The sequence below is a fragment of the Artibeus jamaicensis genome, unplaced genomic scaffold (assembly GCF_021234435.1).
Source record: "Artibeus jamaicensis isolate MK-2021 breed Jamaican fruit bat unplaced genomic scaffold, CSHL_Jam_final scaffold_474, whole genome shotgun sequence".
NCBI lineage: Eukaryota > Metazoa > Chordata > Mammalia > Chiroptera > Phyllostomidae > Artibeus > Artibeus jamaicensis.
Window position 1 is genome coordinate 5419193 of NW_026522046.1, and position 15422 is coordinate 5434614.

The following is a 15422-nucleotide window of genomic DNA, read 5'->3' on the forward strand; positions in this document are numbered from 1 at the left end:
TTTTAGATATTTGTATAGGTGGGTTTTCTCTGTATTTGAACAAGATGTTGAGGATGATTTTACAGCCAGAGTTCCCTAGCAGCAATAAAAAATTTCCTGGAAAAACTAATGAAGAGATAGCAATGCCTGATGTATTTTGGTGCAGCCACTATGGGAAACAGTATGGAATTTCCTCAAAAAACTAAAAATGGAATTGTCTTTTGACTTGAGAATTCCACTGCTAGGATTGTATCCTAAGAACCCTGAAACACCAATCCAAAAGAACCTATGCACCCAATGTTCATAGCAGCATGATTTACAATAGCCAAGTGCTAGAAGCAACCTAAGTGCCCATCAGTAAATAAGTGGATAAAAAAACTATGGTACATTTACACAATAGAGTACTACGCAGCAGAAAGAAAGAAGGAGTTCCTACCCTTTGCAACAGCGTAGATGGAACTAGAGAGAATTATGCCAAGTGAAGTAAGCCAGTCAGTAAAAGACACCATATGATCTCACCTATAAGTGGAACATAATCAACAAAACAAACAAGCAAGCATAGTATAACCAGAGACATTGAAATCAAGAACAAATGGGCAGTAACCTGAGGGGAGATAGGAGGGGTAATGGGGGGAAAAGGGTGAAGGGTTTTCAGTAACACATGGACAAAACCAAGGGGGATTAGAATCAGGGGAAGGAGGTGGGGATGGCTGGGTTGTAAGGGGAGAGAAGGGGATAAAAGGCAGAAAACTGTACTTGAACAACAATAAAATTAAAAAGAGAGAGAAAAGAAGATTTTAAACTTCCAGAAAATAGAGTCATGCAGGCTTTCAAAGGAAAGGAACAAAACTCAACAAAGGATACTTTCAAAATAACTAAAATTACTCCATCCACAAAATAAATGCTAAATGTGTGGAAATTCATATATTAAGATGGTATGCTGTCTTTAAAGTGATCATATAAATCAGGAGTTCTTAAAGTGTGATTTAGGGACTGCTGGGTGTGCTGAAGACTATTATGAAGTCAGAACTATTTTCATAACCGTAGAACATTACTTGTCTTTTCCTCTCTTTCTCTCACAAGGGTATGGTGGAATTTTCCAGAGGTTATTATATGCTATGTGATATCAGAACAAATTGGATGCAGAAGCAGATATGAGAGTCCAGCTGTCTTCTATTAAGCCAGACATGAAAGAAATTTGCAAAAATATAAAACAATCACATTCTTCTCACTAAATTTTTTAAAATTTGAACCCATAGTCATTTTGCACAAAATTCTTGTATACTAACATAAAATAAGAAACATCTAAAAAATTTTCAGTTTTAATTTCTAATATAGTAATATTGATAGAAATAACCCTATAAACAAAAGCTCTTTGGAGTGCTCCATACTTTTTAAGGATATAAAGGGATCCTAAGACTGAAAAGTTTGAGAAGTGTTCATTGAAATTCATATATTTTGATCCAGAAACCACAATACAAAACTATATACAAGATTCAAATTGCTACTCCTATGGAGTATGAAAGGGGAGTTAGAAAAACTAAAAATATTAAATTTCTTATCATTAGTAAATTAAATTAGAAATTGTTATAATTTGTGGTGGTATGGAAAAGCACACATTTAAGAATATGAACTATTTTAAGTGTCCAGTGCAGAATTTGTAAGAGGATATTTATAGTCCAGCATGAGACCATTTATTCTGCAAAACAGAAAGGAAGCAAAGAAGCATAAGATTTAGGGGGAAGTTATAAAACAGTTGACCTTGAACAGTGCAGGGTATTGGCTCCCATGCAGTTGAAAATTCACGTGTAACTTTTGACTCCCCTCAAACTGAACTGCTGTTGACCAGAAGCCTTCCTGAGAACATAAACAGTTGATTAACACATATTTTGTACATTATATGTTCGTATTACATACTGTATTCTTACAAAAAGTAGGCTAGAGAAAGGAAAATGTTATTAAAAAATCTTAAGATAAAAGACATTTGTAGTATCATGCATCTTTATTGAAGAAAATCTTCGTATTAGTGGAGCCTCACAGATTAAACCCATGTTGTTCAAGAGTCAACTAAAGTGTGAAGTGAGTCTGTAAATTCTAAGGTTTACAGAAATTAAAGCATGTGGGCAAATGTTGAGGAATTTTGTGGCCCTGTTTTCAGTATTAAGTTTGAAAAGCAAGAGTATCTTGGGGGAATTCAGGGAGAAATCTGGCTTATTTGAGAAAAAGAAATGAAGTGAACTACAAATGGCCTTTTCCAAAGTTATGCTTCTTTTAGAAATATCACTATTTTTAACATGATGAGAAGAGGTAAAAACAGTAAGAGTATGATGAGTTTTGATTTGCATATTAAAGGTCACAGTGAATTAGAAGAAAGAGCACAGTAGAATCATACACCTATCTTTTTAAGTAATCTGTACAAACTTTAGGGGGACTTTAAAATGACATCTGGAAAGGGTTCCATGTAGGAAATGTTTTCTAAAGGTTGGAAAAGAAGCCATGAAGAAAATTGAAAAATGTTGAGACTACCCTGCATGGAGAAGTTGCAGCTTCTGTTGTCCTGGGGTGTCTTCTTACAGTAGCTCTAGGCAGGAGAGCTGCTGTAGTAACTCTGTCAATCCATTGGACAGTGGTTGTCCCCTACACCGAGGGCAGCACAACGAAAAACAAGTTGAAATCTCAGTCTGAGAATTTGAATTGTATGTACAGAGCTGGGTCTTCAGGTCCTTGACACAGAATAAAAGTATTTGCAGTCTCACTGATTCTGTAAGAACAGTAATGTTACTCCTCTGCTTTTGTGAAGTCCAGGCCAGAAGAAATCATTGACGTTGAAAGAATTTGCACTTTACCTGTGGGCAGTTCTTGTTACCCCTGGTCAGTGGCCTCAAAGATCTTTTTAGTGCCCAGGTTTCCATCTTCCTTTTATTTTCCACTTAACCCGGAGGGGCTGATTCACTCAACCTTCACCCAAGTGATTTTATACACAGGGGACTTGATGCCTGAAGCCATTCACCCACTCCCTACCACTCTCCTCACCCCAGGGGCAAATCTGGAAGCCTGTTTTCAAAGGCATTTCCAGAAAACTGCCCAAATATTGCTGTTACAGAGTGACCCCTGCCAAACATTATTGAACTGTCTATTTGATCAAAAGACCCATTTGTAGCTCTTTGAAGCACTAATAAGAACCAGAAATGGAGGGTTTGTCTCAGAGATAGCATCCGCCCACACTCTCAATAAGAGCACCAAAGACTGTGGAATTGTTGCCGTCGATAGATTTGATGATCACTTTTCAGAAGAAAGATGGCATTGGCAGGGAAGCAGTAATGTGTCAAACGTCTGTGACCCCCTAGAGCAGCCATTCTGTGCTGGAGGCTGCCACTGCCACCACTGGTCCCTGGGTGCTCCTGGCATCACCACCAGATACCAGATGTCTCTACCTGAGAAATGAGATTTACGCCGCTGCTGTTGCTTAGTGTCACTAACTCCAGACTGGAAACCCTCAGGAGAGCACTCCATTTGCCAGCCTTGTGTCATGGGACGTACCCCAGATGCCACAGGTCAGAAGGAACAGTTGTCTGATTATCTCTGTCTCCTTTTCACCTTCTGTAGTAAGAGCCAGCGCTCCAAGGCTCAGGCAGTCGTGATTCCACAACTAGGCGAGGGGTGGAGATCCTGGGGAGCCAAAGAAATGGTGGAAACCCCACCTCCTTTACTTTGTGTAATTTTGATAATAGTTTATATAATGTTAACTTAATACATTTTTTTCCTGTCTACCCAACCATATTTATCTGTGGGCACTGTCTTTTTTTTTTTGAATCAACAACAGCCCTTTTTACATATGATAGGAGATACTGCTCTATTTCTGATATTATAATTTATTTATTTTTTAAAAAAGATTTTAGTGATTTATTTTTAGAGAGAGGGGAAGGGAGGGAGAAAGAGAGGGAGGGAAACATCAATGTGTGGTCAGCTCTCATGTGCCCCCTACTGGGGACCTGGCCTGCAACCCAGGCATGTGCCCTGACTGGGAATCAAACTGGCAACCATCTGGTTTGCAGGCTGGTGCTCAATCCACTGAGCCACACCAGCCAGGGCTAGTATTATAATTTAAAACAATCACCTCTTATATTTAAATAGAGATCTATAGTTTATAACGTGGTTCTATAGATATTTATAGAATGTAAAGGGAATATGTTATTTTCACCTGATACTCAGAATTACTAAGGTAAGGTAAGTCGTTCCCATTTATCAACAAGGAAATCGTAGTCCTATACAGTTCTTCATGGTGACAAAAACAGTAAAGGCAGCTCCGGAGCTCGAATCCACATTTTCTGGTTACCTCTTCAGTGGTCTTTTCTACTACATTAGTCAGTGCAGTGCTGCTTATGTATTTTATTTACTAATAGATGTTTATATACAGGTCAGATGTCCTCCATACTAGAGAGAGTAATGTTTTTGCTTTAGTCCCACCTTGTCCTTTGACTTGTTTTGTTTTGTTTTGTTTCAGGAAGACGCATTTTGGCAGACGAAGCACTCAAGCTGGGTATTCTAGATGAAATTGTCGACTCAAACCCAGTTGAAGAAGCAATCAGTTTAGCCCAGAGAGTTTTAGGTAAGAAGATAATAAAAATACTCCCAAACTAAAAACAAGCTAAATGTCCATCTTAATAAGAAATTCCTTAAATACCTTCTGGTACATCTATGTGACGCCATGTAACACAGCTTTAAAAAGAATGAGAAATTCTATATTGATATAGTACAAACAGCATGATATATTGTGTGAAGTAAAAAAAGTGTCATTATGGATAGGGGTTTACCATTTGGGTAATAAGAAAGAGGGAATGGGATCAAATGTCTATATGGGGAGAATGTATATCTGTAACTGTTTGTGTATAAAATATTTCCACAAGGATTCATAAGAAATGGTTAATGGTTGTCTCTGGGAGTGAGGCTGGTCAGCCAGGGCCACAACTGGGACGAGACTTTTTGTTGTTTACTTCTGTACCTTTTGAATTTTCATTAAATGAATTTATTTTCTATTAAGGAATATCATTAAAATTAAAACAAACAAGCAAATAAACATTTCAGCAAATACTGGAAGACAAGCTCTGAGGTTGACAACAGCGAAGTGTGGTTTTGTTTCAGTGAGCGATGTTTTCTCTCTCACTGGGTTCTCACTTCACGGAGTGACGACCTTCCGCTGCGAGTTCTTGGGAGCGTCACTTCTACAGTTTTTCTTTTCTTTTTTCACCGTTTCTTTTAATTTATGGAAGTTGGCAGTATGATAGAGAGGGTTAGAGGGTATCAGGAAAAAAATAATTGGAAAGAGTGTTGGGTTACAGGCAGTGCAGGGTGTTCATCTGTCTACTTGGTGGCAGGCAATGGCTCAGTGTCATTCAAGGGCATTCTTTGGAAAAAGTCACTTGTCGACTGTGGTTGGGACTAAACACTTTTCTGAAATAATCTTTGTGTGTGTGTGTGTGTGTGTGTGTGTGTGTGTGTGTGTGTGTCTAGCCAGTTACTCTTTCAATGCAATAGGAAAAGCCTGAAGTGGAGAGGCCAGGGTCTGTGGGGGAAAGAACTGGTGACTCATGGAGAGAATCAGGGAGTCTTTGCCCAAATGAGAATGAGTTTCCTGCTGTTCCTCTGCCTTCCAGACAAACCTCCCCACATTTTCATCACTGGCTTCACTGTGCCTCCTGAGAGGGCTTATCGTTTTGTTAGCGGTCACCTGGCTGGCCAACAGCAGGGGCTGTTTACATTGGCAGGTTCCTAAATTATTTTTGGTTTGGGGCATAAATAGACTATTATTTATATCCACGGTTTTAGTTTATAGGGAACTCAGTCTCAACAGGAAGTTCTTTCTTTTCCTGAACCGATTTCCTTAGATTCAGATTTAAGGGTTAAGTTACTTCCAGAGACAGAAGAGGATCGTGGCTATCCCGTACCTTTATAACATTATGTTTTCAGTTTTGAAAGTTGTTTAGTTTTAAAATTAATTCACATTAAAAATTTTAAACAATATTTTTACTGATTGATTTGAGAAAGAGGGACAGACAGACATCAGTTTGTTCCTCCACTTATTAATGCATTCATTTGTTGCGGTGGCCAGAGATGGGACTTGTGACCTTGGCGTATCGAGACAACGCTCCATCCAACTAAATTACCTGGCCAGTAATAAATAAATGTTTAAAAAATATTTTATTTATAAAATGTATAAAACAGTCTACTCAATCTCAGCAACATTACACAGTTTGTCCACCTGGTGGCATCCAAATATTGAGGAGGAATCATCTGCTTTAGAACTTTGTAATTCACCTTATTGCAGTAGGGAAGTGGTTCTGGGCTTTGGACAGTTATGTACAGCTGTTTTACATTATAGTCATGAAGACTGGGTAGAAATATATAAAAACACATTAAACACATTATTTGTGTTTAAAAGTGTCTAAAACAGAAATTTATATATGTAGTATAACTATGTAGAATGTATATGAATACAGACAAAATTTTAAATAAAATATGAGAAAATGAAAACAAATTCATTTTACCCCCCAAATTTCATAAATAGTCTTTGCCTTGTTTTCATTTTCTCCAGTTTTACTGAGATGTAATTTACTCACAGAACAATTCACCCTACTAAGTATAGAGACTGATGAATTTTTGTTACTGTTTACATTTATGTTGTCACCATCAAGAAGATAGAGTTCTAGCGCCCTAAAAAGTATTCTCCCGCCTCTTTCCAGGGGAGTCCCCCCACAACCACGCGCCTGTTCTCTGTTTTGTTTTTTAAGAATTTCTCATATGCGGGACCACACATACAGCATGTAATCTTTTGTGTTTGACTTCTCTCACTTAGCATGCTGTTTCTGAGATCCATCCATGTTGTTACATTCCTCATATGTTAATATTTTATTCTTTTTTATTACTGGATAGTCATCCATAGCATGGATACGCCATGACTCGTTTATCCATTTATCAGCTGATGTGCATTGAGGTTGTTTCCAGTTCGAGCCCACACAAATCTTTGTAGACACCTCCCCTCCCTCCTGGGTAAGCACCTACCAGCAGTATTACTGGGTCCTCCAGTAAGTGTGTGCTTGATTCTTAAATGCTTTTTAAACTTGATGATTAATGAAACAACATTAGTGCTTTGAAAGACTCTCATTTTTGCCAAGGAAGTTGGAAAAAAGAGAAAAGTAAATAAATTCAGTGTAACAGCTACATGTGGTACATCTTAGAGGGCAATAGGGCAGTTGTGTACTGGAGCTTATTCATACCTTTTGACCTAGTATTTCCACACTTAGGAATTTATCGTAGAGAAATGTAATCATAGAAGTACACAATAGCTGTGTACAGTGATACCTACGGAAGCTTTATTTATCATTGTAACATATTAGAAACAACTCAAACATCTAGTTTTAGGAGGTTAGTTACATAAAAAATAATAAATCTCAATGGAGTAACCTCATTCTGCCATTAAAAGTTCTATTTTTAATATGTCTATTGGCCATCTGTGTGTCCTCTTTGAAGAAGTGTGTATTCAGGTCCTTTGCCCATTTTTTAATTGGGTTATTTGGTTTTCTTGGTGTAGAGTTTTGTAAGTACTTTATAAATTTTGGATGTTGACCCTTTATAAGATGTATCAACGAATATGTTCTCCCATTCTGTGGGTTGTCATTTGATTTTGTCGATGGTTTCCTTTGCTGTGCAAAAACTTTTGAGTTTGATGTAGTCCCATTTGTTTTTCTTTTGTTTCCCTTGCCTGGGGAGATATATCTGATAAAAAATTTCTACAAGCAATATACAAGATTTTGCTGCGTATGTTTTCTTCTAGGATTTTTATGGTTTTGGGTCTAACATTTAAGTGAAGTAAGTCAGTCAGAGAAAGACAAATATCGTAAGATTTCACTCATATATGGAATCTAAGGAACAAACTGAACTAACGGAAAACAGAGACAGACTCGTAGATGGAGAGCAGATATGACAGCTAGTAGGGTAGGGGAGAGGTTAGGGGGTGGAGGCATTGAGCAAACAGGAGAAGGGACTCATAGACAGGGACACCAGTGTGGTGAGCACTAGAGGGAGGGGGACATATGGGGACCAACGGTAATGGGAAAAATACAGTAAAAATTAAATGAAAATAAAAAATAAATGAATGAATATTTAAATTTTTAAAAAGTGTCCATTTTTAAATAAAGTTGAAGAGCTGGAAAAATGCTTACATGTAATATTTAAGTAGCAAACAGCCAGATAGCAAGTTGCACAAATGTGTGTATATGTGTGTGTGTCTTCATATGTATATTCACATGAGGAAAAAACTAACAGTGGTTGTATTTGGGTGGTAGGTAATGAAGACTCTTGGATCTTTTTAATAAAAAATGTTTATCTTTTCCTAATGTCTCAGCCATTAAACCCCTTGCCCCTCTGGGTAAGGGGTGCCTGGCCAGTGTGAAGAGGTGCCGTCTGGTAGAGAAAAGGGCTCAGGACTGGAAGTCGGGAGACCTGGGCTCTAGTCTCACCCTTAGCTAGATGACCTTAGGTCAGCTGTTTGGACTTAATCAATAAAAGGAGAAGGTTCAACAAAATCAGTTGGTTTTAAATCCTGTTCTGAGACCCTACAGGCTCCAGTGCTTGGGCTCTAGTTTCTTGTTCTGGCTACAACCTGGGCAGTTGCACCGCATCTATTTCGAGGTTTACGACTTAGAATCTATGGCAAACTCTGCAACTCAGCCTGCCTTCCTTCCTCCCTCCCTCCCGCCTTCCTCCCTCCTTCCTTCCCTCCCTCCCTCCCTCCCTCCCTTCCTTCCTTCCTTCTTTCCTTCTAAATGAGTTTCACTGTTTGGAATTCTATGATTTTCCTGGTGCTGCTTAAGAAATAGAGCGCATCCATGAAGAACTATGTCAGAAAGTCTTATCTACATTTGTCATTTATTATCTCATCAAATGCGTAGTTTAGCTAGGCTTATTTATTTTGTCTTTTATTTACATTTATGGTCTTGTACTTTTCCTTTCTTTTATGTTTCCTTGAGTTCCTCTTTTTTTGTTGTTATTGATTGCCTTTAAATATAGCCATTAGTATGTGGTTTTGAACAAAATTGATGGGTTGATTTGAAGAACAGGTTCCACAAAACTCCTTTATAAAATACAAGTATGTATATTTTATAACAGCCATTTATTATAAAATATTTTAAGAATAAATATATCAATAATAAAATGTATTAATACTAATGTCTATTTAAATGAAACTGGTACAGTTGTCCTCACCTACAACAAAGATTCTCAAACTTGACTGTGCATCAGAATCACTTGGAGCATTTGTTAAAACAGAGAAGGAAGGAATTTCCGATGGGTGATGTCGCAATCGGCAGTTTTGGAGCCAGTTGTGTGGGAGGGGTAGGAGGTTCGCATGTACCTAACAATGTGATTTGGGAAGTCGCTGCAGGTTTCTCTGCAAACTTAATGGGTATCCTGGAGAGTTAACTGTGAAAGTTAATTAGCTTCATGCATCTTAATATTCTTGTTATAGGAAGTTTCTCGGATTACTGCAGTGCAATAGCTTTAATAGAGAATTCCAAGCCAGATTGCTTTGGCTAAACTGGGCAGGGGAGGGTCCTGTACAATGCTGTTTATTTGCACTTGCTTTTGGCCAGAACTTGCTTTATGCAAATGGAGTAAGAACTCCTTATTATCATGTGCATGGAGGTGGGTATTATTCAAAGATGGGCCCAGGGGGCATCGGGCTGGGAGCCTCCATTCAGGAACCTACTGCTCTGCTTTCCTCCCTGCGGTGGACCCTGGTCTTGTCACTGTGACTGCCCAGGGCTGGGTGAGCCTGTTCTAACCATTCTAATTCTGCCTCAAGGCCTTGGTCTATTTGTTCATTTTGATTTTGTGACTTAAAAAATTCTTGTTTCCTTTGTCTTTCACTTCATTTTATCTTTTGCTCTTTGTAATTTATTTTTACTCTCTGTGAACATTTATACAAACATATTTCACAAAAGCAGAGTGACCCTGCCTTACACAGGAGGCCTAAGCACGTGTCTAAATTTAACTTCCTTTGGGCATACTACCCAACTTCTGGAGCTGCTGGCCTTCTGTGAGCCGGGAAAAGTTGTTCTGTCTGTTCTTTGCACAGCTTATGACAGACAAAGCTTACTATTTATGAGAATTAGAGAAGGGAGAATCCTTTATGTCTTAGGAAACGATTTCTATAAATGGCATGTTGTGTCTCTATCCCAGGCAGAGAAAAATCTCTTCCAGTCAGTTTACTAGAAAGGAAAGAGGGAAAATAATCATCTCCTTTTCTTCCATTAGGAGCATGAGTCACTTTCTTTTTAAATCAAAGCTTGAATATTATGCCTTAGAAAGCCTTGAGGAATTAAGAAGAAAAATGTGAATGGGTCAAGGAAAGAATTCAACCATAAGCTTATTTGAATCACAAATTAGTTCTTCTCTTACCCATTTTCCTGTGCAGCAAATGCTGGTACTGACCCAACATGCTTGCCTCTCTTATTAGGTAGGTACAGCTGAGTGACTTCAAAACTACAGGACTCTACAACCACCAAGTGTATAAGAAATACACTTTGAAAACACCAGACCTGCAGAACCAAAGGAGAAATTCTGAATATATTTTGTAGTAAACTGCAGTTGTAAGGTAATAACCTCCTGCAGTTACAGCAACAGCAAGAAAGGGATAGGTCATTGTACAGGGAAAAATCATCTATGGCGGTGCCCTGATCCCAAAGGCTCCAGTGGATGCGCTTGGCCTGGCCCTCGGCTGGTCTGCACGGGTGCTGTTCGTAGCTCCCCGAATGCCCACCTGCTGCCCGAGAGGTCCTAAGTATCCCCAAGGTGACAGGGTTATGCTGAGGAGCAATATTTACTGCACATCATTAAGCAAACTTTGCCTTTATTATTTTTTTTGTCATCTTTTTCTTTTTTTCTTTCTCTCCTCTTTCTTTTTCAGTCTCTGGCCCAGGGTACATTTGCCAGGAGCTGTGGCTGTTCTTGACACAGTGGTTGACATAACACTGCTTTCAGACCTCCCAGAAGCTATACCTCAAAATCAACAGTGGAATTAAAAAAAATTCATGTCCAGGCCCCATCCTTAAAGACTCTTATCTGTCTATGGTGTGGGACCTGAGGATCTGAACTTTTAAAACTCCTCAAATAACTCTGATGTGTGCTGTGGTTTTGAGAAGCAGCCCATTAAGGTGGAACAGTGGCAATGTTACAATGTTACAAGGGCAGAGATATGCCCTCCCAGTCTATGCCTGTAGCCATTAGCCCCCTGTTTACACCACCACGCTGACTGACAGCTCAGCCCTCTTCCTTCATCCACCTGGTCCTCCACACCCTTGTCTTTTCCCTCTTCCTCTCCCTTCTGTCCACTCTTGTCTCCTTTTTGGCCATCAAAAATTAAATTAGGCCCTTGAAAGGTTTCCATCCTTTTCTGCTGAGCTTGCCTTCTCATAAATTGGGTTAACTCACCGAATAAATGAGCAAGTAATGGGTAGCTTGTTGGGTAAGAGAGTTCATGTTTTTCCAACAGTAGCAAGGTACACAGAGAGAGACTACATGCTGCTAATACTCTCTTTCTGTCCTTTTCTGAATCTTATTCTTAACATCAGATGGGAAAGGGTCAATTTTTTTATGATTGTCCCCATCTCTCCCCATTACTCTCCCCTGCCCTACCCACCCCCCCCATCTCCCACATTCAATATCCAACCCTTCTCCCCCCCCAATTGTTTTTGTCCATGGGTCCTTTTTACATGTTCTTGGACTTGACCCTTCACCTTCTTTCCCCTGTACCCACACCCATCACTGTCAGTTTATTCTTTATTTCCACGTCTCTGGTTCTGTTTTGCTTGGTTGTTTGTTTTGTTGATTAGGGTCCAGTTATAGGTGAGATCATGTGGTATTTGTCTTTCACTGCCTGGCCTATTTCACTTAACGTAACGCTCTCCAGTTTCATCCACACTGCGATTCTTTTCAATTCTACATAGTAATCAAGTGTTAAAACAGTCTCCCCTCTTAGGTTAAAAAGGTTGATGAAATTATATAATGCTTCACAGATATACGTCCAAGTGGATGTGACTACATCCCAACCTTACTCAGTCTTCGTTGGCCACACAGTAACACAGGAATGCCAGATGTCACATTCATGTCTTCTTATAGTGAAACAGCGCATAAGGTTTGGTAGGTTTTTTTCTCTAAGGTGTACATTTTTGATATAATGGTTTATTTTTGAAGAGATGGCAGCACTTTTAAGAAGATAGTTTATGGTTTTAGAAAACAATATTAATAATGTAATTTGTTATATATTTATTCTTCTATGCAAAATTTAGAATCATTCTACTGAGTTTTTTTTCCTACTGAGTTTTTAAAAAACAGAACAATAAGGTTCTGATTAGATGTTTATATGTATAATGTACATATATGGAAATATTTATATATTCATGCTATTAAGTATTTATATCCAGGAACATGGGCTCTCTCTGTTAAGGTCTTAGTTGGTGTTCTTCAATAAAATGTTATATTATTTTAGCACCTTCCTTGGAAATTTCTTTCTAGGAATTTTGAACAGCTTTAATGAAGCATGGTTCACCTTGTAGAGTTCTGCAACCATCTTCATAAGTCAGTCTTAGGTCTCATCCACCCCAGAAAGCCCCCTCGTGGTCTTTCCTAGTGAGCCCCCAGCCCCAGGCAACCACACATCTTTCTGTCTCTATACATTTGTCTTTTCTGGGCACGTGCTCTCCACAGTGTCATACAGTAGGTTATCTCTGCACCTGGCTCCTTTCAGGCAGCATGATGTTTTTGAGGTTCATCCGTAGTGTGCCTCAGTAGTTTGTTCCTTTATTGCTGAGTGGTGTTGCCCTGTATGGCTAGACCACATTTTCTTTGCCCATTCATCAGCTGATGGACATTTGGGTTGTGTCCAGTTTTGAGCTCTTATGAATAGTGCTGCTATGAATATTCACATAAGTTTTATGTGGACATACAGGTTTTCATTTCTCTTGGGTGGATTCCTAGGAGTGAAGTTGCTGGGTTGAAAAGTAAGTTTATGTTCTTTTTTTAAAAGTAACCATCAAACTGATTTCTAAAGTGGATGTACTATTTTACATTCTTACAAGCAATGTATCAGGGTTCCAGTTACTCCACATCATCACCAACATTTCAAATTGATGTCTTTTTGGTTATAGTCATTTTAGTGGGTCTGTACTAATTATATAAAGCTGCATAACAAATTACCCCCAAATTTAGCTGCTTTATTAAAATCCTGCTGTTTCTATGGGTCAGGAATCTGGGTGTGGTTAACTAAATCCTGTGGTTTAGGATCTCACATAGTGTTACATTCAGGATGTCGAGGGGCTGTATTCATCTTCAGGCCAGACTGGGAGAGGATCTGCTTCAAGCTCACGTGGGTGTTGGAAGGATTCTGTTCCTTAGGGTCCATTAAACTGAAGGCCTCTGTTCCTCTCCGGCTGTTGGGTGAAAGCCTCTTTTGGCCCTTTGCCATGTGGGCTTCACCAAGGGACTGTCACACGTAGCAGCTTCAGAAGGAGAGAGGGTGAGAAAGACCAAAGCCAGAGATTTTTGTACTTTACTCTCAGAAATGATGTTGTTTGGAATCTGCCTACGTGTAGATTCCTACACACTGCCTACACATTGTGGTCTGAATTTGCATTTCTCCAAGACTAATGATGTGAAACATCTTTTCATGTGCTTATTAGCCATTTGTATATCCTTTATGGTGAAATAGCCACTCAAGTTTTGCCCATTTAAAAAATTGGGTTGTTTGTCCTCTTATTATTGAGTCATTGGTGTCATATGTGTATATATATATATATATATATGATTTTATTTTTTAGAGGGGGGAAGGAAGGGAGAAAGAGACGAAGAGAAACATTGATGTGAGAGAGAAACATCGATCTGTTGCTTCTTGTATGTGTGCCAACTGGGTGGCACACATACCCAAGCGTGTGTTGTGACTGGGAATCGAACGGGTGACCTTTTGCCTTGTAGGATGATGCCCAACCAACTGAGCCACACCAGTCAGGGCAGAGTTCTTTATATATTGTGAATACAAATTCTTTATTATATATTTGATTTTCAAATTGTATTTTTCTATATCTTTGTTAATAAATTACCACAAGCTTAGCAGTTTAAGCAACGCAGGTTTATTTTCTTACCCATCTAAAGGCCACAAGTCTGGTAGGGGTCTTCATGGAGTGTGTATGCAGCTTCACTCCTTCCTAAAAGCTTGAGGGGAGAATCCATTGTTGGTGGAATTCGGTACCTTGCATTGTAGAACCAAGGTGCTATGTTCTTCTTGCTGGCTGTAAACTGAGGGCCATTCCCAGCTTCTAGAGGCCACGGTGTTTCTTGGTTCTCGGCCCCCCTTCCTCCATCTTCAAAGCCACATCATTGCTAACACGTTGAGTCTTTCCCTGTTGCATCTTTCTGACTTTTCCTCATCAAATCTCTTTTTTCACAGTAGCCAGAAAAGGCTGTCTTCTTTTAAAGACTGATATGATTAGATTGGGCCAACCGGGATAATCCAGGACAATCTCCACATCTCACACCTCAAAGTCTTTAAAGTTAAAGATGTTAAGGTTAAGGTTAAGGTTAACCTTAATCTTATCTGTAGAGTCCCTTTGCCCTGAAAAGTCATTACCTTCTGGACATTTGGCGGGGGTGGGGCAGTCATCGTTCTGTCCACCATGCAAATAATTTCTCCCAGCCTATATGGCTTATCATTTCATTTTCTTAATGGTGTTCTTTGAAGTACAGAAGTTTTTTTAATTCAATGAAGTCTAATTAATTGATTGATTTTTCTCTCATGGATCCTGCTAAAAACACTTGCCTAACCCAATGTCACAAAACTTTCTCCTGTGTTTAGTTCTAGAAATTTTTTAGTTTTAGGTCTTCAACTCAGATTTATGATCAATTTTGAGATAATATTTATACATGGTGTCCAATAGGGAATCTAAGTTTATTTATTTACTTTTTGCATATGAATATCCAGTTGCATCAGTGCTCTTCGTTGATACAAACTCTTCTTTTTTTTTCTCCTATGAATTGTTTAGACACCTTTGTTGGAAATCAATTGGCATTAATTACAAGAATTTATTTCTGAGCTCAGTTCTGTTCCATCAACTCGTATGTCTCTCCTAGTACCAATATCACACTGTCTTTTCTTCTTGGTATTTTAAAGTTTTCGTTACTATTAGGAATCAAATTAAAATTACTTTGAATCTTATGTAAAATATTATTAACTCAGAGCTATTTTCCTTAAACTGACTGACAGATTAATATTTAATCCATTATGAAATTAGAATAATAGGAAAATACTGCTTTTAGGCCTGAATTAGGAAAAACTGAAATTGCTTTGGATCCATTAAATTCTTGTGGAACTAAGTTGCAAAGACATTAGAGACTTT

General features: G+C 38.6%; 1 protein-coding gene across 2 annotated transcripts in view; it reads left to right on the forward strand.

The window, feature by feature from the left end:
• EHHADH (enoyl-CoA hydratase and 3-hydroxyacyl CoA dehydrogenase) overlaps window positions 1-15422 on the forward strand; it is a 45950-nt gene that overhangs the window by 19572 nt on the left and 10956 nt on the right. For both annotated transcript variants that reach the window (XM_037131288.2, XM_037131289.2), the window contains one exon: window positions 4484-4588. In XM_037131288.2, the coding sequence (XP_036987183.2) occupies window positions 4484-4588 (105 nt within the window). The remainder of the gene's footprint in view (window positions 1-4483; window positions 4589-15422) is intronic.